Genomic DNA, 22667 nt, shown 5'->3' on the forward strand with positions numbered 1-22667 from the left:
CAGGCAGTGTTTAAATGAATACAGTGTGTGTGTTGTTATTTCGGGTGTAAAGCTAGCCGTGCGGGAGCCAGACGGGATGAAAAACAGGCCTGCTCGCCTCATCACTGCAGAATGGTGTATGGGGACCCACCTCTCCCACAGGGTATAGAGCCATTATCCCCTGATAGGGAAAGGAGTGCAGTCGCTTGTAGGGTGTTCTCAAATCCCAGAAACAACCTGGTAAAACTCAGTGGGACACACACACACACACACACACACACACACACACACGGTGTGGGGACTGGAGAAATGGCTCAGTGGTCTGCTCTCCCAGACGTCCCAGGTTTGATTCCCAGCACCCATATGGTGACTCACAACCATCTGTAACTCGGGTCCCAGAGGATCAGACACCCTCTTCTGGGCTTTCTCAGGCACTACACACATGCATACACAGGTAAAGATAAAAGTAAAAAAGGTGAGCGAGAAAGAGATGAGGCAGGAAGACGAAGGGATGAATGGGCACAGAAGGGAACCAAGGAAGGGTAATGGGCTGAATATAGTTGCCATACATTATGTACATGCATGAAAATGTCATAATGCACCCATTATTATGTATAATATGTGTAAGTAAAATATTAAAAAGAAACTATCAGGGCTGGAGAGATGGCTCAGAGGTTAAGAGCATTGCTTGCTCTTCCAGAGGTCCTGAGTTCAATTCCCAGCAACCACATGGTAGCTCACAACCATCTGGAATGAGACCTGATGCCCTCTTCTGGGCTGCAGGCAGAATATAGGCAGAACACTGTATACATAATAAATAATAAATCTTAAAAAAAAGATTTTAAAAAAAGAAACTATCAGAGTAGATGTAACATATTGTCACTTATACCTGTGCCCTCCCTGGCATCCCTGCTCAACATTTGGTCCCCACAAAAAGCGGTGTGCATCTGTCCCTAGCTGAGACCCCCTTCCCTCCAGGCAGGTGCCACCCCTGCTAGTCTTTTCAAGACATCGTTCTAAAAGGTTTCCACACCAGGGCGGGCCACACGCACTCTCCCCGGCAGCTTTACAGTTTCCCTTTGAGGCTGCCTAGGGACTGCGCTAAGGTGGTGTCTCCACGTGAGGGCAGAGCGTGACTGGATGGATTTGTGCACCCATGTGTGCGTCCACCCCCACTCTTGGGCACGTTTACACTCTGCACGAGCCTGTTATTGTGACCTTATTTCACCCTCCTTGCCATCCAGTTCTGTTCCTTAGAAACTTCTCCAGTCCTCTGCTTGCTGAGCTCTGAACCCTGTCCAAATAGGATCCTTACTGCACCCAACCTCAGTAAAGGACACGGTGACCTACGTGTGGCAACATTCTCCTCCTGGCTGCCTGGTACCTCTGCCGACCACACCTTTCTCCTGAGGCCTCTTTGGCTTCCAGGATCCCTAGTATTTTTTCTGCTTCCGAGGTCCCATTCCCTTTGCTGGACGTACGAGGTTCTTGCTTTGGGCTTCACTTCTCCTCTATGCCGTCTCAGCTGTGTGTGGGTATGTATGTGCATGTGTACACACATGTGCATGCCACAGCTAGAGTGGAGGTCAGAAGAAACCAAGGGAGGAAATTTCTCTCCCTCTACCATGTCCTTGGGTCCCAGGGATTGAACTCAAAACAACAGGCTTGGCACCAAGAATGTTTCCTGGCTGAACCATCTCCCGGGGTTCTTTGCACCCATAATCCCAGCAGTCCCTCATCAGGCAGGCTTCTCCCCAACTTCCTGCCACTATGGAGACATCTCTTCCAGCTCCTTTCTTGGTTCTTTCCAGCTTCCAGGTACTTAGCCTGAAACTTTGGACTCTCCTCACACACCCAAAAGAGTGGAATCCATGCACTATGTAACCCCTCAGCCGTCACCCCGACCACTACAGTAGGTTGTTCTGCTTCCTTTGCAGTGGCCCCTCAGCAACCATTCAGAGCTGAGAGAGTGACCCATGTGCCCTCTCTGCTCAGAGCCCTCCTGCTTAGTCTCTCAGCGTTCTGGGTCCTAGTACTTGCCTGTAGTGGTCCTCGGTTCATCCTCCCTTCCCTGCTTCCCTCACTGTGCCCTCACCAGCAGCCCAGCTGCCCATGCAGACCCAGCAGCTTTTACCCTGGCAAGGGACAAGCTCTCCACAAGGGAGGAAAGTGTGCCTTGGGGGGTCAGGTCTCAGCAAACACATATCAGGATCAAAGGTCAAACTCTTTGTCCAGTTAGCAAAACTTTCTGTTTTATCTCCAACCCCACCCTAACTCTGGGGCCTCCTTTGACTCTTTGGGAATCATGTCACTTCATGACTATCTACAGTGTCACCTGGGTAGCCCTGAAGGGCATCAATGACATGTTGGGGGTGGGGTCATGGTTGGTCTCGGCACAATCGTAGACCTTGCTGTGGTCCCTACAGATGTGGGCAGGATGTTCACAGCACTGGAATCCTTCATGCCAGGGCAGTTTGCCCAGCAAGCCTCTCAACCAGAGCAGTGGGCAGGTCTTGAGGAGGGGTGGTGTCAGTTGTCACAGGCTGCTCCGTGCAGCAGCACTGAAACAGGACAACTTTGAAGGAGCAAGAATATCCTTCTTATAGTTCCAGGCCAGGGAGCAGGGAGCCAGAGAGGAGAGAGAACTGAGGGAGACCGAAAGGTGGAACTTTCATCAAGTGGCCTCTCTAGAAAAAAACCATCAGCCATTGCTGGGGGTCAAAGCCTGGTTTACTACCTCTCAACACGGTTGCACTGGGGACTTGGTGTCCAATGCATGAGCCCAAGGGTCAAGTTCAAGCCACGGCAGTGACCTTGGGAAAAAGGCAAGCTGCTGAGGGTAGGGACTGTTTGGTGCCGTGATGGAGAAAGCAACAAAGTTGTCTGCCACCTAAGAGCCACAAGGCAGGGAATGGGTCTTGGTGACAGGGTCAGCTTTCAGACATCAGCTACCTGCCTCTGGTCTCTCTCCTCTCTGGGGACTTAATGTGTGGCTCAGGATGGCCTTGAACGAAAGACTATCTGCCTACCCAACTTTCAGAGCTTCCAGCCTACTGTGTCTCTCCTCCCCAGGGTCTTGCCACGTGACTCAGGATGGCCTTGAACTGAAAGACCCCTTTAACAGAAAAAATAGAGCCAAAAATCTAAGCAGGGAGAGAAGAATCAAAAATCTAGATTAGCCGGTTCAGTGACTAATTGCAGGAACTAGCTGAAGATAAAGTTAGATCATAATCTTGAGAATAAACAGGGAGTTACCCCTTGTGATATCACTGGTATTTTCGGAATTTTATGGTTTCTTCCCTTAAATACTCCTCCCAGCTACTCAGGGTCGAACTATCTACCCCTGCCTGGGAAATGCGTCTCGGCCCCAGGGCACTGGTTCCTGTCCTGTCAATAAACCTCGTGATTGCAGCAAGGACGGTCTCTCGTGAGTTCCTGGGGAGTCTCCCTGATCTGGAGGTCTTTCAGAACTAATGGCAACCCACCTCTCCCAGACGGTTAATGCTAGTTATGTGTCTCTACATCATCCTACCCAGTTCACTGGCTCTCAGGGAGCTATATTATTATTATTATTATTATTATTATTATTATTATTATTATTATTATTTTGTTTATTAGAGACAGGGTTTCTCTGTAGCTTTGGAGCCAGTATTATTTTTGTGTTAGGCCTAAACTAACAAGCAAAATAACTTTTTCTAGCTTTACCTGCACCCCAGGTCTGTAGCCTACATTCATGCTCCTGTCTCAGCAGGTAAGGTCCACAGGACTAGCTGTGGCCACTTACTTCAGCCTCTCTTCCTGCTCTCTAGCGCAGGTTCCTTCTGAATACCCTTCTGGAAAGTTCCTTCGGCAAACCACCTGGACATTTTGGCTAAATCCCTGCACACACAATGCTTCTGAGTGGTGGAGAGGTGGAGTCAGGCTGGACTCAGAGTCCTCTGGGAACGCCAGCGGGGAGAGGAAGTCAGACTACAACAGGGAGGAGTCCCTGAAGCCAAGGACCCCGTGGTCTCGCAGCCTGTGTCCTTTCCCCGCCTTACACACTGCTGGGGAAGGAGCTAAGCCTCACCTTAAGCTCTGGAAAAGCAGAATTGGGTAAGGAGTCACGTGACAAACCGCCAACGCCCTCTTCCCATGTCTCCCTAGGATGGAGGAGGAGCTGAGGGCTCCCAAAGGTCATTCACTTTGCCACACTTCCCCTCATCTTGAGCATCTTGAAGAAGAAAACTTGAAGAAACAGAGACGACTTGTTGACAGCTGAGGCCTGGGAAAGAAAGGCTTGGACCCCCAGCCTAGTGCTCCCTGGCTTCTCCCTCCTGACCGTGACTGGGGGCTGCCATGGATCTCCTAGGAGTTGGTTTAGTCTACAAGGTGACACCGTCTTGAGGTGGTGAGGGGTCCTGGGATCACAGCTGGCAGGCTGGTGTAAACATGTTTTGCAGTCTCGGTTACAAAGATGCCTGCACACCGAGCTGTCTGTCCTCTCTCTACTAGAATTGTTTATCTGGCCTTCTGGGGTATAGGGTTACAGGATGCCCCCCAAAGTGTGCAGGTGTGTGTGAAAGTGTGGGTTTGCCTGGGGTTCTGGGCAGATGCCTGCTTGGGTTTGCTCAGCGAACCCAGGTGAGACAGACTTCAGCCTAGTTAAGTCCCTCAGCCCCTGCCTTGGCAGGGCCACAGCTGTCAGGAACAGAGGAGCCAAGATGGAACAGCTAAGACATTCTGGGAGCATACAGAAGAGCCTGTGAATGGAATTTGGGACTTCTTCACCAGGAAGGTCCTGGCCTCGGATAATGTGGGGATAAGGAGATCCAAGGCCTAGGTGTAACAGTTAGTGCTTTCGGAATGGACTTTGAGCTCCTAAACCTCCCAGTCAGGACCTCAAGCTCCAGGGTCCTTTGTGGGAAGGCTAGGTGGCCTGCCCAGTTCCTCCTGAGTGAAAAACAGCCTAAAATGCCAGCTTCGTTTCCAGAAAACGACTCTTGCTTCAGTTGAAGAGTACGCTAGTCAGCCCACGCCTCCGGCCAAATACTTGGCCCTCACAAACCCAGCTCCAGGCGACTGCCCGGACTCGCCCCGCCCCCGTCATGCCCCGCCCTCCAAGCTCCGCCCCGTCCCCGGCCTCTCTCACCCTCCACCCTCGCGCCCCTAAGTTTCTCCGAAGTTTTCCGCGGGCCCAGCTGAGCGCCCCGCCCCTTGGCCCGTGACGCAACAATGGTGCAGCGCCGCGGCCAATGGGTTGCGGCGGGGGCCGGCAGCGTGAGCCAATGGAGGCGGCGGCCTGTCCCGCGGTGCTGCCCGGCCCCGGCCGCACTGTGCCGCCCGCCGCCCGCCTCTGGGCCGCACCGGCACCAGCACCCGGAGACCCGGTCGCGGTGAATCAGAGTGTGGCGGGCGCGGGCGGCGGCGGCTCTCTCCACGTCCGGCATCGTGGGATCACCATCTGCTCGCCGGTGCACGGACGGCGCGCTCCGACTCGCTGCAGGGACAGGGGCGTGCGGCTTGGTGAGTCGCCTGTCCCGGGCGTCCCCGCGCGCAGGTGCAGCCCCGATCCTGGCCATTGGCCAGCAGACACTCGGGCGCGCCCCGGAGCCGCCGCGGTCGAGGTCGGTCGGTCCTTGCCGGAAGGGTCAGGAAGGATCTGGCCGGCGGCCCAACCTCCAGTCACGGAGCCGCGGCCGTGACTCTGCCCAGTGACGTGGGGCGGCCGAACTTTACGTAACCCACCCTGCACCCCACGCGTGCCCACACTACACCTGGGGCGCGGGGGCCCAGGCTCGGGAAGGCGCTGCAGTCATGGCATCGCCCCAGAGGGGCGGCTGCCGCAGCTCACTCCTTAGTGCGCACCTCTGCAACCCAATTACCACGAATGGTCGTGATACACAGTGTATGGACAAGGCCCACTCGCCGTCCCGTGTCCCTTGTGACCTAGGGCTTTATCCTTGCCCGAGGTGGCAGGGCACTTGGGCCGGGCTGGGTTGGTGGCCAGGGCTCAGGTTGAGGGCCCAGGGCTGAGGCAGGGTTTAAGCCGGGGTCTGCAGTGTCTGGAATGGGCCCCAAACAGAACACAGGAGACCTAGACTCTTATCTTGGCCCAGCCTGACTTGGTGACTGACCTTGGACTAGCTTGTCCTCTGTTGAAAAATGGGGTGGCAGTACTGGCCTCATGTGAATGGACCTGGCGTGGACTGCAGATAGTAAACCCTCCAATCCTTCTTTTGACTTCACCTTTTCTCTCCTCCCAGGAGCTCATTCCTGATGGGCAGGAAAAGTGTTTGTGGATGAAGGACCAGAGCCACTCCCCTACTCGGGCTCCTGGGCGCACTGGCCGCCACCGGCCACCATTTTCTTGCTGGTGAGGAAGCTGGGGTCTGGTGCGGCAAAGTGAAAAACTGCATCTGTAGAACCCAGGGCCGTCTGCAGGAACCGGGTAGGTCTGTGTGAATGAACAGTTACATCCATGACCTTCTTGGAAAGAAGCTCTCAAGGGTATTCTGCTGGGAGCCAGGGTAGAAGTGGAGTTGGGGATAGGTTTGAGGCCGGATGAGTTGGGCTCCGCTGCTAGCGCTATGGGCATGAGTCTTGGGTCACATGGATTCCTCTTTATTTGCAGTTGGCGGGACCTGGCTCAGCTGCAGAGGGTTGGGAGACTTGAAGGCCCCGGCAGGTCCAGCCTTCTCTAGCAGAAACTAGAGAGACGGGGTGCAGATGTAGAAATTCAAGCACGACTCTGGACCTAGGAGAGAACAGAGCTGGGGGCAGTGACTAGTAGAGGCGAGATTGGTGATGGGCAAAGGGGCTCTGACAGAGGCATCAAAGACTGAGGGTGGGTGCCATTTCTCAGGCTGAGGGAGTTGTGACCAAGGCTTCACTTGGCTCCTTCGCCCCCACAGGTTGGTCTGGGTGGTGTGACCCATGCTTTAAGGCCAGGAGACTCCCAGAGACCAGCATGCCATGGGACGCCAGGCCAGGACGCAGTGCCAATGGTGCGCCCGAGGGCGCAGGCTCAGCTCGTTTGCGGGTGCAGAAGCAGTGCCGGAAGTCGTCCTTCGCCTTTTACCAGGCAGTGCGCGACCTGCTGCCGGTGTGGCTACTCGAGGACATGCGTGCCAGCGAGGCCTTCCACTGGGACGAGCGCGGGCGCGCCACCGCCTATTCGCCGTCGGAGGCCCTGCTGTACGCGCTTGTGCACGACCACCAAGCCTATGCTCACTACCTGCTGGCCACCTTCCCCCGGCGCGCCCTCGCTCCACCTAGTGCGGGTTTCCGCTGTTGCAATGCACCCGGACCGCATGTGGCACTGGCGGTGCGCTACAACCGCGTGGGCATCCTGCGGCGCATCCTGCGAACTGTGCGGGATTTTCCACTCGAAGAACGCATGCGCCTTCTGGACCGACGTGGTTGCAGCCGTGTGGAGGGTGGTGGCACGTCGCTGCATGTGGCCTGTGAGCTTGCACGCCCCGAGTGCCTCTTCCTGCTGCTTGGCCATGGAGCTTCTCCAGGCCTGCGAGATGGTGGTGGCTTTACACCATTGGAGCTGCTGCTGCGCCAGCTGGGCCAGGACGCCAGCTCAGTCCCGACTGCTGCTGAGGCCGCCTCTGCCAGCGTCAACGCTGCCACCTCCAGCACTACTCCGCCTGGGGAGCTATGTCAGCGCCGCCTGCTGCTGCTTGACCTGCTGGCACTGTACACCACGGGGGGTGCTGCGGGCCCAGCTCGATGTGAGCTGTTGGGAGACCGGCTACGCTGGCAGAAGCTGCTGGGTGAGGACAAGTTCCAGTGGCTAGCAGGGCTGGCGCCACCCTCCCTCTTTGTGCGAGCTATGCAGGTGCTGGTAACCACCATCTCACCCGGCCGCTTCCCTGAGGCCTTGGATGAGCTGCCTCTACCACCCTTTTTGCAGCCATTGGACCTCACGGGCAAGAGCTAGACTCAGGGGCACCCTTGGCACTGTATTTGGGGACAGAAGTATTTTTGAGAGTATTGTACCCAGCACTTTACATATATGGATCTCTGACTGTACAGAAGAACCTGCCTGGTCTGTCGCATGCATTTGGGCTAGGGCTGCCAAGTCAGGCAGGCTCTTAAGAGAGCCTTGGCTCTCACACTCCTGCTCAAGTGCACTGGCTCCCTGCTCAGCTAAGGATATGGGTGAGGACCTGGAGTCTAGGGGAGGTGACAGCTGACCCAAGCAGGAGAGGAGCGGGGACAGAGGGTGGGGACTGACAGGACTGAGCAAGAGGACAGAATGTGCTGAGGCCGAGAGCACAGGCTTGTGTAGTTCTGACCTGCCCTGTGCTGTCGGCCTCATGAATGGCCCATGGAGTTGGACTTGATTCTGTGTCCAGGATGAGCAGGGCTGAGCAGGCAGCTGTGACAGGAGTTGAGAGGAGGAGCCAGGCCGTGTGTGTTTGTAGTATCTCACTCTGAATCATAGGTTTCCCCACCCCGGCCTGGAATTGGCCCTGTCGTCCCCTTTGCCCTCAGGATTGGCAAGTGCTCGCCCTGGGCCTCTGTGCTCAGCTCTGGCACTGTACCTGCTCCACCACGGGCTGAGGGTTCCCAGCATTCTGTCCCATCAGGACCAGGAGTGCCTTCCAGGCCTCCTGCCCAGCCCCAGGGATGGGCTCCCCCCCCCCACGCAGTGGATGTCATGTGGTGCCTATGGGGCTCAGGGCTGGTTGTCATCACCCTAGTGAGCTTCTTGGCGAGCCTGGAGAGCTGGCTTCTGCTGGGAACTTGTGAAGATTGGAGGCTTGTTATGAATGCACCATCATCTTTCAGGACGGGGTGGGGTGGGGACCGTGACTGCAGAGCTGGTCTCACACCCTGAGGAACTTCAGGACTGGGGAGGAGGGCCGGAGCACCCTGCCCAGGGATTTCGCTGGACTGTGAAATTCAACCTCTGTGGCGTGGACTTGTGGGCCATGATGTGCTGCCAGGAGTAGAAGCCAGCGGTCTGCTGAATTGGCCAGCCTGGCTGGGGCACCTGCTGCTCAGTGCTCCTGAGTACAGCATGCCTGGGGGTGGAAAAGTCCGGGGTACTGGGCCACAGAAGGGAGGGTGGAGAGAGCCTGGCATGCAGGAAGGGCCCTAGACCTCGCTACCTCTGTTCTGGGCCCTACTATTACTGCCAAGGGATTTTAGGCCATTTCTCAGGACTGAAAATGTGACACACACCCCCTACCAATTCCAGAAGTGGGGCAAGAAGTTACCACTGGGTACAGATCCTACATCTAGATCGGAGCTCTGCTTCTGCCTGACTTGCTTCTCTGAGCCCTGGCAGTTGTGGGTGATGGATGCTAATGTCTTCCCCAATTCCAGGTTTGACCCATTCAAGGTTAGTCCCCCTGGACTTCTGGGAGGTTCCAGGTCCAGATTAAGGGTGTCATTGATGATGTTTCTGTATTTGCAGTAGCTCCTGGGGGAGCCTAGAAAGCTGGGCCCCTGTTGAGAATGCTGACTTGCCCTTGTGTCTCCTTAGCCCAGTGCCCTTTGGGGTCTGCTGGTGAGGGCTAGGTGCACTGTCTCCTTCAGGTAGACAGACTGCTTTGTTGAAGGCCTCTCCTGAGCTGCCTGGTCTGGAGGAGGGGCAGTGCACTATTTAGGCCTTGTGGTGGCATCAGGGAAGATGCAGGGTGGAACCTTGTGGGAGGAATTGGCACCATAGGGCGAGGATCAGGCCCAAGAGGGGTGGCTTGGCTCACGGTGACAAGCACATAGGTGTCATGGTAGTCACCATTGCTGATTGGGCCCCAGCTCCTGTGCCTTGGGTGGGTACAAAGACAAAGGAAGACTCACTTGGGACACTGATTTGGTGGGGCCTCACTACTGGGAGGGGTGGAGAAGCCTCGCCAGCCTCCTCAGAGGATGGTCTGCTTCCTGTTCCAGATCTGCTGTCACATCTGTGCTTTGGGAAGCAGAAGGCCTGGAGAGGTGGCGCCTCTCTGATAAGCAAAGCCTCACTTATCGGGTGGTAGTTTCTGAGAGTGGAAGGGTGGGTGGCCCCAGTGTGTGGCTTATCTGTCCCCTAGGCTCCCCAGCCCCAGGAAGGGCCACCTTGTTGGGTGTTGCCACCCTGGCCATGAGCGTGCGGTACTGAGCAGATCTGGAGGGGGCTAGAGCCTGCCAGGCTCTGTGCTGACATCCATTACCAGTTAGTAGGAGGTGACCTTGGTGGCTCAACAAGATCAAGTCTGTTCTTCCCTTGGTTTATTTGCTCGCTTCATGAAATTTCACCTTTCACCGATGTATCCTGCCCCAACAAAATGTCAAATGTGTCCCCGGGAGATCTGTACTGCATCCCAGTTAGTTCAGGAGCTAGATTTTTCTGACCCCTGATGCCTGTTTGGATGGACAGTGAACCTGAGCCACAGTGAGGCTCATTACTGAGTGCATCTCCTGGACTTGGAAGGGCAGGTCTGCCCTGGTGCTGTGGCCTGCTGCCGCCTCCATCCGTGGCTTGTGTCACTTTCCACGCTGACTCCATCTGCTTTAACCTTGGCTTCGTTTCTGTGCTAGTCGCAGCATGGGCGACAGGTCTGTACATTGCTTCAAACCCTTTACAGACAAGGTGGCTCCCCAGGAGGCAGGAAGGAAGCACATGCCATGCTGGAGTCCTGTCCACTAACTGCAGACCACCATAGTAGTGCTTGGCTGTGATCCCAGCACAGAGGATCAAGAGTTTATAGCCAGGGGCTGGAGAGATGGCTCAGTGCGTAAGAGCACTGGCTGCTCTTCCAGACCCACGCTCAATTCCTAGCACCCACATGACAGCTTAAACAGTCTATAACTATTTCCAGGGGATCTGATGCCCTCTTCTGACCTCACCTTAGACACCAGGCACATATGTGGTGCACAGACTTACATGGGGGCAAAACACACACCAAATAAAGCTGAGCATGGTGGTGCACACCTGTAATCCCAGCACTCACTGGGTAGAGGCAAACAGTTCAAGGTTATCCTTGGCTACTTCGCCGGTTTGAAGTCAGCCTTAGTTATGTGAGACTGTCTCAAAAAATTATCAAGGTCAGCCTAGGCTACATAATGAGTTCTAGGCTACTCCTGACCCTGTTTCTGTTTCAAAAAAGTAAACATCAGTAATTGGTACTGGTGCCCCTCCCCCACCCTTTGATGACTGGCTTTGACTATAAAAACTTGAGATTTGACTTCTGCATGATAAAACACAAAAGCATCAATTTGTAACTTGATGAGTTATGACTAATGTCTGCACAGATGTAACCACTGTCCCAGTCAAGGGGGAAGTGGAAATTTCTACCTCCAGTGAAATCTAGACATTTAATTTTTTTCCTGTCGAGGTGGCTCAGTGGGTAAAGGTGCTTGCCACCCAAGTCTGGAATCCTGAGTTAATCCCTGGAACCTATGTAAAGGAGAAAGGACACAGGACTGACTCCACAAAGTTGCTCTCAGACTTGTGCTAGCATGACATCCACACACATACGCACAAAACATACAAATGAACACTGGGATTGTGGGGGAAAAAAGTCCATGCCTGCACATGGCTAGGCTCCTGTGGAGAGACACTGGTCACACTGCTCACTGCCAGCTGTCTGCCCAAGCACCTTGGTGTTTTCTTACAGAGATTTTTTTTCTTTTTTTTTGGGGGGGGGGGTTGGAGGGTGAAGGATAATGCTGGGGAGGTGGAACCATACTATGCCAAGTGTTCCACACTGAACCATACCCCCACCCCACAACTCAGTATTTTTAAGATTGCCATGGTAAGGGCTATAGAAGTAGTTCAGCAGTTAAGAGCACTGGCTGCTCTTCCAGAGGACTGGGGCTCAATTCCCAGCACCCACATGGCAGCTCACACCTTCTGTAACTCCAGTTCCAGGGGACCTGGCACTCTCACACAGAAATACATGCAGGCAAAACACCAATGCACATAAAAACAAATCATTAAAAAAAAATCACCATGGTATAAGCATTTCCCAGTATTTTATTTTTTTATTTTTATTTATTTTTTTATTTTTTCGAGACAGGGTTTCTCTGTAGCTTTGGAACCTGTCCTGGAACTAGTTCTTGTCTCGAACTCACAGAGATCCATCTGCCTATGCCTTCCGAGTGCTGGGATTAAAGGCGTGCGCCACCATCGCCCGGCTCAGCATTTCCCAGTATTTTATGAAGAAGATTTTAAAAATTTGTGTAGTGTTGATTTTGTGGTATTTGACTCAAGTACTGTTAATACTGAAAAATTAAGAGAATTGAGTTTCTAAAATTAAATTTTATTTAGTTTTGAAATAAATAATACATTTAAATGTCTCAACATTCAAAGGATAAAAAAGACACAGACTTGGAAGCAATCACTGGCCAGCTGCTTGTCCCAAGTGAGAACTTGTCTCTGCCCCTCCTGAAGGGCGAGGCACAAGAAGCACCCCCACCACAGTGTCCTCTTCTCTCTCTCTGTAAACCACGCTGTCCTGACAGGTCAGAAGAGTTTCACCATGAGACCCCTGTGGGCCCCACAGTATGCCCTGCAGGCACACATCCTGTGGCCTTACAGTGTCACCTTTTGTTTTATTCTTCGTTGACGTTCTGAGAACTGGACCTAGGCGCAGCAGCGTGCTCGGCCAGGGCTATACACACACATCCCAACTGACGGTTCTCGATAGCTTCTCAGAGGAGGCCGAAGTGAGGCTTTTGGATGGAAGACCCTTCAGAGGCTTTCCCAGAAACGTTTGTGCCTATGGGTTTAGACAAGTTCCTACAGTGAACATTCAACATGGGGACCACACTTGTGGCGATCATGTCCCTTTCTAAGTTTGTTAACTTTTAAGTTTAGTGTTTTCGAGTCAGGCTCTTGCTGTGTGGTCCAGGATGGTCCGGAAGCTGTGGCGGTCTCGACAACTGCCTGAGTGCTGGAATGCAGGCGCGCTCTGGGTCCCTGCAGGGTTTCTGGTCTGTGCTGTAGTGTGCATGCTCAGTTCATCACTACTAAGCCACATCTCCAGCCCCACACGGATTGCTGACTTACAGGTTCTACACTTTAATGTGTAAAAATCTCCATATGGATTTTGTGTGGTTGTCCCAGCATTTGGGTGTACAAAGCACTTGCCCTCCGGAAGGCAAAGGCAGGTTTTCCATGCTAAATGCAAACAGTAGGCATGGCAGCTGTGCAGTTGTCTCCTTCCACCTGCAGTGCCCATAGAGACAGATACTGACTGCAGGGTGCGGCCTGGCTGCTTGTGGTGTAGGCCCAACCATGTCTGGGCTGTACCTGGCATGCTGGCACCAGCACAGGTCAGCAGATTCACCAAGCTAGGTCCTGGCCCATGTTCACTGTGGGATTGTGAATAAGGTACCTAGCCTCTCTAAGGCTCGCTGGCAACCATGCTCTCCTTCCTGGGAGGGGACAAGCTAGGAGACCTGAGCAGGAAATCGGGGTATATGTGGACACTACCATGATTTTAAGAATTCCCCTGTCTAAGAGATCAGTGGGGATTCTGAAAGTGAGCTATACTCAAAGACTTCATTGCATGGAGTCTGACATCTTAGCAGGACATGGTGGTGCACACCTGTAATCCTAGAACTTGAAAGGTGGAGGCAGAAGGATTAGAAAAAGCCATCTGTGGCTAGCTTCATGGTGGAGGCCAGCCTGGGACTCATAAAACTGTCTCAAAACAACAAAAGGCTGACGTCCGAGGACAGCCCTTCATTCTGCCTTCTTTGGGGGCATTCTCTCTAGGGCTGCCAGTGGGTGTGTCCATCTGTGGAATAGTCACTGCCCACTATACCACCCGGGGAAGCTGGCTCAACACCATCCAGGTTCTGAGACCAGGCAGAGGTGCTCTGCTGCAGAGTGGCTGGGCTGGGCTTCTGCGGGCCACCCCGCTCAGTCACTATACTCAACATTTGAGAAAAGGCTAAGATTCTGCATGATCTCAAAGAACAACACAACAAAACAAAACCAAAAAGAAAATCATATAAAGCACAGAAGCTCAAAGTAGTTTAAAAGTGTCTGTTTAACTTGGGTTTAATTGCACTACTGTCCCGTGGGCTTAGTGGGGTGCTGCCATTGTGAGGGGCCAGGCAAGGCCCTCCGCTGTCAACAAAGTTTATAACTAATGCAGCCAAGGCTCTCAGCAGCTCCTCATTGCTCAGACCTGGGAGCCTCTGCTTCATGACTGCTGGGGCCTTGACCTGGTACTGGGGTCCTGACACATGCTTAGTGGAAAACAGACATCAAGTAACTGCCTGGACCACGTGAACTAAAAAAAAAAGGCAGCCAGCGTGGAGTAGTGACAGGGACCTCCTGGGTGGGGGCAGCAGGCTCAGGGAAGGACACACAGTGGACAGCCTGCCCTGAAGCTCAGATGCCTGAGGAAAGAATGCCGCTGTCCCAGCTGTGATTGGAACATGGCACCTGTGAGCAGGAGGCACTGTTTCCACCTGCTGGGGAAGTCAATGCTATGCCCACTGAAGACACTGGCTACTCTTGGGTTAAGGACATGATAGGGGATGGCCACGCCTGCAAAGCTATAGCCAAGACAAGGTGGACTTAGGATAAACCTCCTGAAGGAACAAAAGACCTTCACTGTTTCCAGAAGATAGATCCACCTTCTGTTTGGAGGTTGCATCTCAAATGAGGTATCTTATTCAGGTCTGTGACATGACAATGAGAGGTGATTACTACATCATCTGGAGGTGCCTGGTTTAGGGTGCCCCCTAGCCCACTAGTCAAAAGTCTTCCCCAAGATGTCTCCAGATCAGTTCAGCCCCAGGTCTGACCAGCACCCTGCGCTGGACTAAATGGACCATGTGGGCAGGAGGTGGGCAGCTACCCTGATGGGCAACATGATGTGGCGAGGGTGTGTGCGTGTATACCCTTACCCTGCACAGTCCAGTACCCCTATCCCGGACGGGTACTTCCCACCTGTATCTCTCGGAGAGATGTGAGGGAAGCTGTGAGGAAGTCAACACTGTCACCAGACACATCCAATGACTGTAGCTCTGTGTGCAGGCCTGTTTGGCTGGGGTTCTGGTATGGACATGTGCCCGACTCTTCCTGGCTTTGACTCATCTGCCTGTGGCGGTGTCCCTGTTGGCCCCCACACCAGCATCTGGAGTTGCTGAAGAGAATTTACTGTGGTGCACAAGTAACTAGTGCATGCAACGGAGCAGCAGCAGCCACTGCGCCCACTTGGAGGTGACCTTGGCAAGATGTCAAGGCGCCGCTGCTCCAGCGACAGCTCCCGGTGCGCGGCTGAGGCTGTGAGTTCTGGATGGGACGGAAACAAGACAGACGAACGTCCGTGTGGTGTGTCCAGCCTGGTGGAGGAGGCACGCCCATCAGCGAGCCACTGGCTGCCTGGGGCTCCTTCAGATGACCTCCCACTCGTCCTCCAGGTCCTCAGGGTGGGAGGTGACTGCCTGGCTGTTCTTCTGGGTACTGTGCGAATGGCTGAACGTCTTTGTCAGTCGCTGGAGAAGATAGCCAGGGGAGCCCACTGCCCACAGCTCATCTGATGAGGTCACTGCAAAGATGACAGCCAGTCACAGTCTTGCAAACCACACAGTCTGAGACAAAACACATTGCTGCTGAGTAGGGCCCTGGTCCAGTCTGGATTTGGTGACATTCTGGCTCAGAGATGGGAAGAGCCAGTCATTTCCCGACTTGAGCTTTGTTCACTCAATTTAATTTTTTCCCTTTTTTTTTGAGACTCACATTGTATCCCAGATTGGCTGGAACTCACCATGTAGCCTAGGTTAGCCTAGAACTCACAACAATCTCCCCCCACAGCCTTTCGAGTGCTGGGATTACAAGTGTACGTAGCTGCACCAGCAGTTTGTTCCAAGCAGGGCAGCACCTGTTCCTGTCAGGTGACTTCAGAACCCATGTCTAGCCCTCCCACAGGTGGCCTTGTCCTTGGTCTGGTTGTAGGATATGGAGCTGAGCTGGGCAGCTCTTTCCATATGCACCCCCCCCCCCCCAGGAGACACCAAGTTCCCAGCACCTGCCTGTGAAACATGAGACACTTCCAGGAATTTTCTTCCAGTAGTCCCCTGCAGGATTTTTGTCTGTGATGCCATAGCGGCGGGCGAGGTCACCATTTGGACAGCGGGCCCACACGGTCCTGGTGCTCAATGCCAGCTGGCAGGCCTGTAACCCTGTGGGCAAACTGGGTATCAGCTCATCTCTGGAAGACACTGGACAGTGCACCCTTCCCAGTGCTGCTTTCGCCAGACATTGTGCTGGTCACCAGGACTTCTGTACGGTGACACTGTATGGTTCTGGCACCAAGGGAGAAGGTGCCCCAAGCAGGCTAGCCCAGCCAGATGGGCCTGCGCACTGAGAAAGCTGTATTCCCACTGTGTGGGACAATGGACACACTTTGGATTATCCCTACCTGGCACATGCTCCCAGTCTGTCCCCACGGGCATCTCCTCAGTGATTCCAGTTCGCACGTGCACATTCCATCTGCTATCCAGGGCCCACAGCATCTGGTCATTGGGGCTACAATGGACGCTGACCAAGGTGACCCCAGCAGGCTGGAAACAAGAAGGGACAGTCCTCAGAGAAGGGCAGGAGCTTTAGGGAGCCAGAGGCTCACCAGGAGCTGTACAGGCCAGCTCGGCATGCGGCTGGGTGGAGCCGCAGTCACAAACAGAAGAGGCAAAGTTGGGGTAGCTCCTTGGTGTTCTGCACTTGGCATTCAGTCTCACAGGAAAGAAAGACATTTACCAGGTGATCCTCATAATGTCACACAAACAAGATTATGGGACACCGTACCAGACAACTTCAGCTGATGCAGAGAGGCAGAAGTGGTCTGGATAAGGGAGTGACCGACATGAGAAGAAATGGAAGGTGGAACTGCAGCACACAGGACGGAGAAGCCGCGCTGGGATGACCCCAGCTGATGCAGCAGGTGGCTGCTACACGGGCAGAAAAGGCACTGCAGCTTGCTTGGGTACAACCTGCACCTGGTCATCCTAACGTTCACTAATAAGCACATGGACAGCCTCGCCTGGCCAGCTCACCTGGGCCCTGACGTCTACCTGGAGACTCTCCCTTAACTCTGAGTCCTCCTGCCGCACCTTCGCTGCAGGTGACATTTCCTGTAGTATGGGAGATGGAGGAGAGAATGCTGACAGGAGCTGGCCCTTAGGTAGGCGCCAGGCTGGCTGTACTGCTCCTTTGTGCAGGCCAGCATGCTATGGTGTGCTGTCAGCTCTTCACAGGCGAGAGCACATCCCTGCAATGTTGCTTGCTTTGCCGGAGCGGGCCACTCTGCAGAGTAACAAAGCCCCAAAGTTTTGGAGAGCAGAGTGATCTAGAGTCCAGGTGAATAACCAAAGCCTTGAAGGACTGACCGTCCCCTGTGCTGATGCTTCCCTTTTTGGACTCAGTTATCCCTGCTGCATGCCCTCTCAGGGCTCTAGTTTCCTGGGTTCTGGCCAGTTACTCTCCGACATGTGGTCTCTGCTCTGCACCTTGCTTCCCAGGATGTCACAAATGTGGTTATGATGCATGCTTCAAGCCACATTCCACTTAGCTCCTGTCATGATGTTGACATCACACCCCTGCTGCCTCGAGCCGCCAGACTCTCTCTCTCCCTCTGTGGAGAGCTACCCATCCCCGAATGTCTACTGAAGCACTCATAACCTGCCAACTTCTCACCCACTGGCCATTCCCAGTGGTGGCTTTCTACCCATCAACAGGTGCATCTGACTGGATGAGCAGGGCACCAAGTACAGAAGGAATATGAGGGTGGAGGGATAAGAGAAGGTAGATGCAGGCATCTGTGTTACATGGGTGGTAGGTAAAGAAGGGTTGTCAGAGTCGAGGCTGTAGAGTATAGGGTGTAGCAGGATGCCATGGGGCTCTGCAGGACACTGCAGTGTCACAGGGAACATAAAACAGCAGCAGAAGAAACCAGAGTCATTTCACAAGTCACCTTCTAGGCCTGCAGGGTCAAAGGGTACATATGCCACAGAAGGTCTGCCTATTCTAGATCTGCAGTTGAATGCCTATGGATCACCACAGGAGCTCAGTGCCTAGGCCTGCTGCTCATGCCCAGCTTTGCAGTGCCGGTTGTGCCCAAATAATACACTTTAGGGAGTCTCCTCTGAGCAATATGCACACAATTCCTATTTCTACCCCATAGTCTGGGATCATAGGGTACAGATCTTGAGGAGGGCTATTCTAGGTCAAGTCCCAGTCCTACAGGGTGACAGGCACAAGAGTAGGGATGGAAGAGGCTGTCCCACTATGCACTGGGCAGAGTGAGGAAGGCGGGCTGCTGGACCCCATAGCACTGACACAGAGGAGGGGTCCTGGGCCCAGCCTGCCCACACATCAGTGCTGCCTCTATTTACCATACTATCCATAAGCACATATGAATCTACAATTACAAACACTTCATACTGTGCATACAGAAGTTAAGCAGGGTGGAGAGACAGCTCAGGGGTTAAGAGCATTGTTCAGTTCCCAGCACCCACATGACAGCAGGTGCCATCTGACATCTGTCTGTAACTCCAGCTCCAGGAGATCTGACACCCTCACACAGACATGCATCAGGCAAAACATCAATCACGTAAAATAAAAATAAGTTCTTAAAAAGAACTTAAAAAGAGAAGTAAAAAGCTAAAATTTTGGCTTATTTAGCTTTAAAACTTCATATAAATTAAAAGAAAAAAGGAAGGAAGAGTACAAGTTGTACAATAGAGTAAATAATTTAAGAATAAGGACCAGGGAGGTAGCTCACTGGTAAAGGCACTTGTCACCAAGCCAAGTCCCAGGGCCCACATGGCAGAAGAAGAGAACTAACTCCGGCAAGTTGTCTCCTGATCTCACATGCATGCTGCAGCATGACCCCCTCCCACAAGACAGCTAAATGTAATAGCAATTTTTTTAAAATTCAAGAACAATATGGGAACATTAAGAGCCCACATAGAATCTTGGTGAGCTGAGAGAAGGAGTAGCTACCTGTGTGTGCACATGTACACACTTGTTAAGTGTCATTTAAAAGGCTACAGGATACAGGTGGGAGGAATCAAGGCCCCTTTCTGGAGCAGTTTAATTATAGCGATCAGTATGCTTAAATGTTTATAGATCAAAGGGACTGCTGTTGGCTAGAGCTTCCTTTAAATACAGTATAGTAGGGGATGCTGTCCCATACCCCCAAATGATAAAGCCCCAGGGTCATCCCTCATCACTAGAAACAACCAAGGCCACATTTTCTTCCTCCTAAGCACCCCCTTTTCAGGAGTAGCCATTTTCCCTATCATCAGGTTACAGATGATGTCACTGTGATCTAGACACAGCATCTCTGTGGACACCTTTCTAAGCTGAGAAGAAAAGCCCCAATGTGGGGTGAGGAAGCTGTTTGGGGCCACAGTGAGGGTTCTCAGGTCCTGAAATAAGAGGGTCACCTGAGCCAGACATGGTAGAATACACCTTTAGTCCTAGCACTCAGGAAGGAAGAGGCAGGCAAATCTCCGGGTTCAAGGCCAGCCTGGTCTACATAGTGAGTTCTAGGACAGCCAAGGTTGCATAGAGAAACCCTGTTTAAAAAAAAAAAAAAAAAAGAAAAAAAGGGGGGGGGTCCCTTAGGCATCAGGTGCAGTAGAGTTCTGCTCCATTTATATTAGGTTAGCTACCATAGACAAGGCCTGGTCCCAGTGTGTGTGTGTATGTATGTGTGTGTGTGTGTGTGTGTGTGTGTGTGTTCATGTGTTTCTAGGAAAATCCAGGACCCTGTGTATTCCAAGCAAACTCTCTACCACTGAACTATATCCCCAGCCCTAGGCTCTTTGACATAGGGTCATGCCATGCCAAGTTGGCCTTTAAATCATAATCTGCCCTGAGTGCTGGGATTTCAAGGTACAGCACCATGCCCAGCATGTATGAATTAGCACACTGGGCTTGGTACCTTCCCATGTGGCACACACCTGTGGGAAAGACTCTGCCTGATCAGCCACCATACAACAGTAAGACCACTGACTCCTCTGGAGAAGAGGTGCTGTGACAGGAGGCACAGCCACACCTGTCAGTGGAAAGGCACAGTCTGTATGTGTTCCCAGCCTGCTCACTGGCAGTTACCAGAGGCCATTTCCACCTGCTGTCACAGGCGACAGGCCCCGCTGGACAGGCTGTGCGGCTTGCTCCAGTGCTCCATGGCCCTGGTGCATGCTAAGTCCCACAGGTCGGGTAGTCCTCTGTGCCACTCACTCTCCCCCTGAACTGACAGGTCCCTAGGGAAGACAAGCCATGCTTTGTATTTCCCCTCAAATAGCTCCTGTGTCTAAGATTTTGCTGCTTGAGAAATGTTAACAAAATGAGTAGAGCAGAGGCGCGAAGCCTGGGGAAACCCAAACAATAACAATGGGCAGTACAATTAACTTCAACTGGAGAGCAAACAGACTCCTCCTAACACAGGCTGGCTCAAGATTCCATCTTGGCTCCAAGGTGACCCAGCTCCTTTACGTTCTGGGTAAGAAGAACGACAGCACTACGCCTGGAGCCACAGGGACTGGGCTCCCACCAGAGTCCTTCAAACTGCCAAGCTGAGGCTTTATCCCAACACGCCTCAGGAACAAGTGAGGGTGTGCAGGCGTACACACACACACACACGACTAAAAATTAAAAATATTCTAAGGGGGAAGACATAAAAAGCCAAACCACGCTCATACCTGAAATCCCAGCGTCACATCGTTCAGGAGACTGAGGCAGGGAGATCATCCGTCAGGGGCAGCCTGATGAGCCATATAGTGAGACCACCGTGAAAATGACAGAGTGAGCATGCTTTATTATTTCACTTGTTCCTGAGCCCAGCAGAGCAGCCTGAGGCCAGTGGCACCTTAAAGACTTCCTTTTCTTTCCCCTGGGGTTCCCTCTCCAACTTTCTCTCTTTTAACGTTTACTCCATTTGAAAGGTGACAGAGCCCTAAACTCTCCTTTTCCCAGAGGACTCAGAGTCTCTGCTGTGTACTCTGATGTTCGCAGGTTTAAGCCTTAGGACACTGAGGTGTATGGGTTCACCTACAGGCTCCATGGTGGTGGCACCTACATTTATTTGTTCCTTAGTCCCTTGTTTTCTCTAGCAAACCCTCTTCTGCTTTTGGTCTCTCCCTTCTTTTCAGAAAAGCTTGAAACCTAGATGCTAAAGCCAGTGGACTTCCCATCTGGACTACAGCATGTCTCAGAACCCAGCAAAGAGCAGCATTTGGCAGTCAGAGGGGATATGCTGCAGAAACACGCTTAGAAATAGGTTTCTTGGGCAACTCTGACATCCTGTCTTTCCCGAGCTGTAGGTAAAACCAACTGGACCACTATCTGCTCACCGCTGTGGCTGAGATATTGTCAGCATGCAGCACTGCCCCTGTGTTCCTCACAGCTCACTACTGGGCTGCTAAAGGGGCCCTCACATAAACAACTTGTGGCTAGCTGGGGGGGAAGGTGTCCCTGGAAATGACAGTGCCTGCCATCCATCCATCCATCCATCCATCCATCCATCCATCCATCCATCTATCTTTTATTTAGGTTTTTAAAGATAAATTCTCTCTATGTATTCTAGCTCTGGCTGTCCTGGAAATCACTCTGTAGACCAGTCTGGTCTCAAATTGAGACCTGCCTGCCTCTACCTCCCAAGTGCTGGGACTAAAATCATCCAGTTAATTTTTTTTTTTTTTTTTTTTTTTTTTTTTTTAGCAAAAAGTATATACTCAGGCTGGCCTTGAATTCCTGATTCTCCTGCCTCTCCCTTGCTAGGATTATAGGCAAGTGCCACTATGCATGTGATTTATATGGTACTGGGGATCAAACTCATGCTAGGCATGTGCTCTATCACTGATCTACATCCTGGCCTGCCCTGCCCTGGCTGCTGCAGACAGAACCCAGGCCTCCTGCATGCCAGGCCAGTGTTTGGCAGAGCTTCTTTCAGCCCTTCCTGCCTCATTCTTAAAATCAAGAATTTGTAACATTTAAAGAAAATGTCTGCTATGAAAACACAAAGCTAGATCGGACCGCACAGGTCAGCATCCCATCAACTTAAAGGTTGAGGCAAGAGATTACCAGTTCAAAGTCACCTGAGTTGCACAGCGAGTTCAAGGTATGCACGCTCTTAGCAAGATCCTGTCTCAAAATAAACAACCAAACAAACAACAAAGATGTGAAATTAGTGGTGGCACACTCCCAGTACTCTGAAGCAGAGGCGGTGGATCTCTGAATTCAAGACCAGCCTGGTCTACACAGAGAAACCCTGTTTAAAAACCAATGAAAACAACAAAATACATGAAATTAGACCTGGGGATACGGCTCCGCAGTCAGTAGGCGCCTAGTAGGTGAGTTCATAGCACTATCAAATCATCCCCAGCACTACAAAGAGCAAACAACAAAAATAAGGAGGGGAGGGAGGGAAGTGTTAGAACAACGCCGGCCCCTCCCTCAGTGGAACCTTGTCCTAAACAGAAGGATTGTTACACATAGACGGAAACCTTAAGAGGGTTTCTGATTTTTAGGAGGGAGCCTCTTTTAACCCATCAGCAATGGCCTGTATTCTGAGGGACCCTTCTCAAACTGCCCTAAACTCACGCTGACAAGGACATTAGTCAATTGGAAAGGCCTGTATTAGAACAAAGGCTCACTCTGCTGACTGTCACATAAAACCTGCTTTCCCAGCATTTTGTTCTCCGCAAGATCTTGGCAGTTTGGTCCCCAATAAACCATT

General features: G+C 52.5%; 2 protein-coding genes across 4 annotated transcripts in view; one reads left to right on the forward strand and one right to left on the reverse strand.

Annotated features, from left to right (window-relative positions):
• The first annotated feature begins 5283 nt into the window (after nt 1-5283).
• On the forward strand, nt 5284-8006 carry Ankrd9 (ankyrin repeat domain 9). 2 transcript variants are annotated; one of them, XM_038336804.2, is made up of 3 exons: nt 5284-5484; nt 6225-6409; nt 6873-8006. In XM_038336804.2, exon 3 carries the CDS (start codon nt 6929-6931, stop codon nt 7907-7909), a length of 981 nt encoding a protein of 326 aa, XP_038192732.1. In that variant the 5' UTR covers nt 5284-5484; nt 6225-6409; nt 6873-6928; the 3' UTR covers nt 7910-8006. The 2 variants fall into 2 exon arrangements, with proteins under 2 accessions (XP_038192732.1, XP_038192733.1); XM_038336805.2 differs by lacking the exon at nt 5284-5484 and adding an exon at nt 5612-5866.
• Nucleotides 8007-12073: 4067 nt separating this feature from the next.
• The window catches only part of Tecpr2 (tectonin beta-propeller repeat containing 2), a 112120-nt gene continuing 101526 nt past the window's right edge, over nt 12074-22667 (reverse strand). For both annotated transcript variants that reach the window (XM_038335970.1, XM_038335972.1), the window contains exons 18-20: nt 16347-16488; nt 15958-16107; nt 12074-15473 (exon numbers count right to left, since the gene is read on the reverse strand). In XM_038335970.1, the coding sequence (XP_038191898.1) occupies nt 15319-15473; nt 15958-16107; nt 16347-16488 (447 nt within the window). In that variant the 3' untranslated portion in view covers nt 12074-15318. The remainder of the gene's footprint in view (nt 15474-15957; nt 16108-16346; nt 16489-22667) is intronic.

This window comes from Arvicola amphibius, chromosome 7 (genome assembly GCF_903992535.2).
Source record: "Arvicola amphibius chromosome 7, mArvAmp1.2, whole genome shotgun sequence".
Lineage (NCBI taxonomy): Eukaryota > Metazoa > Chordata > Mammalia > Rodentia > Cricetidae > Arvicola > Arvicola amphibius.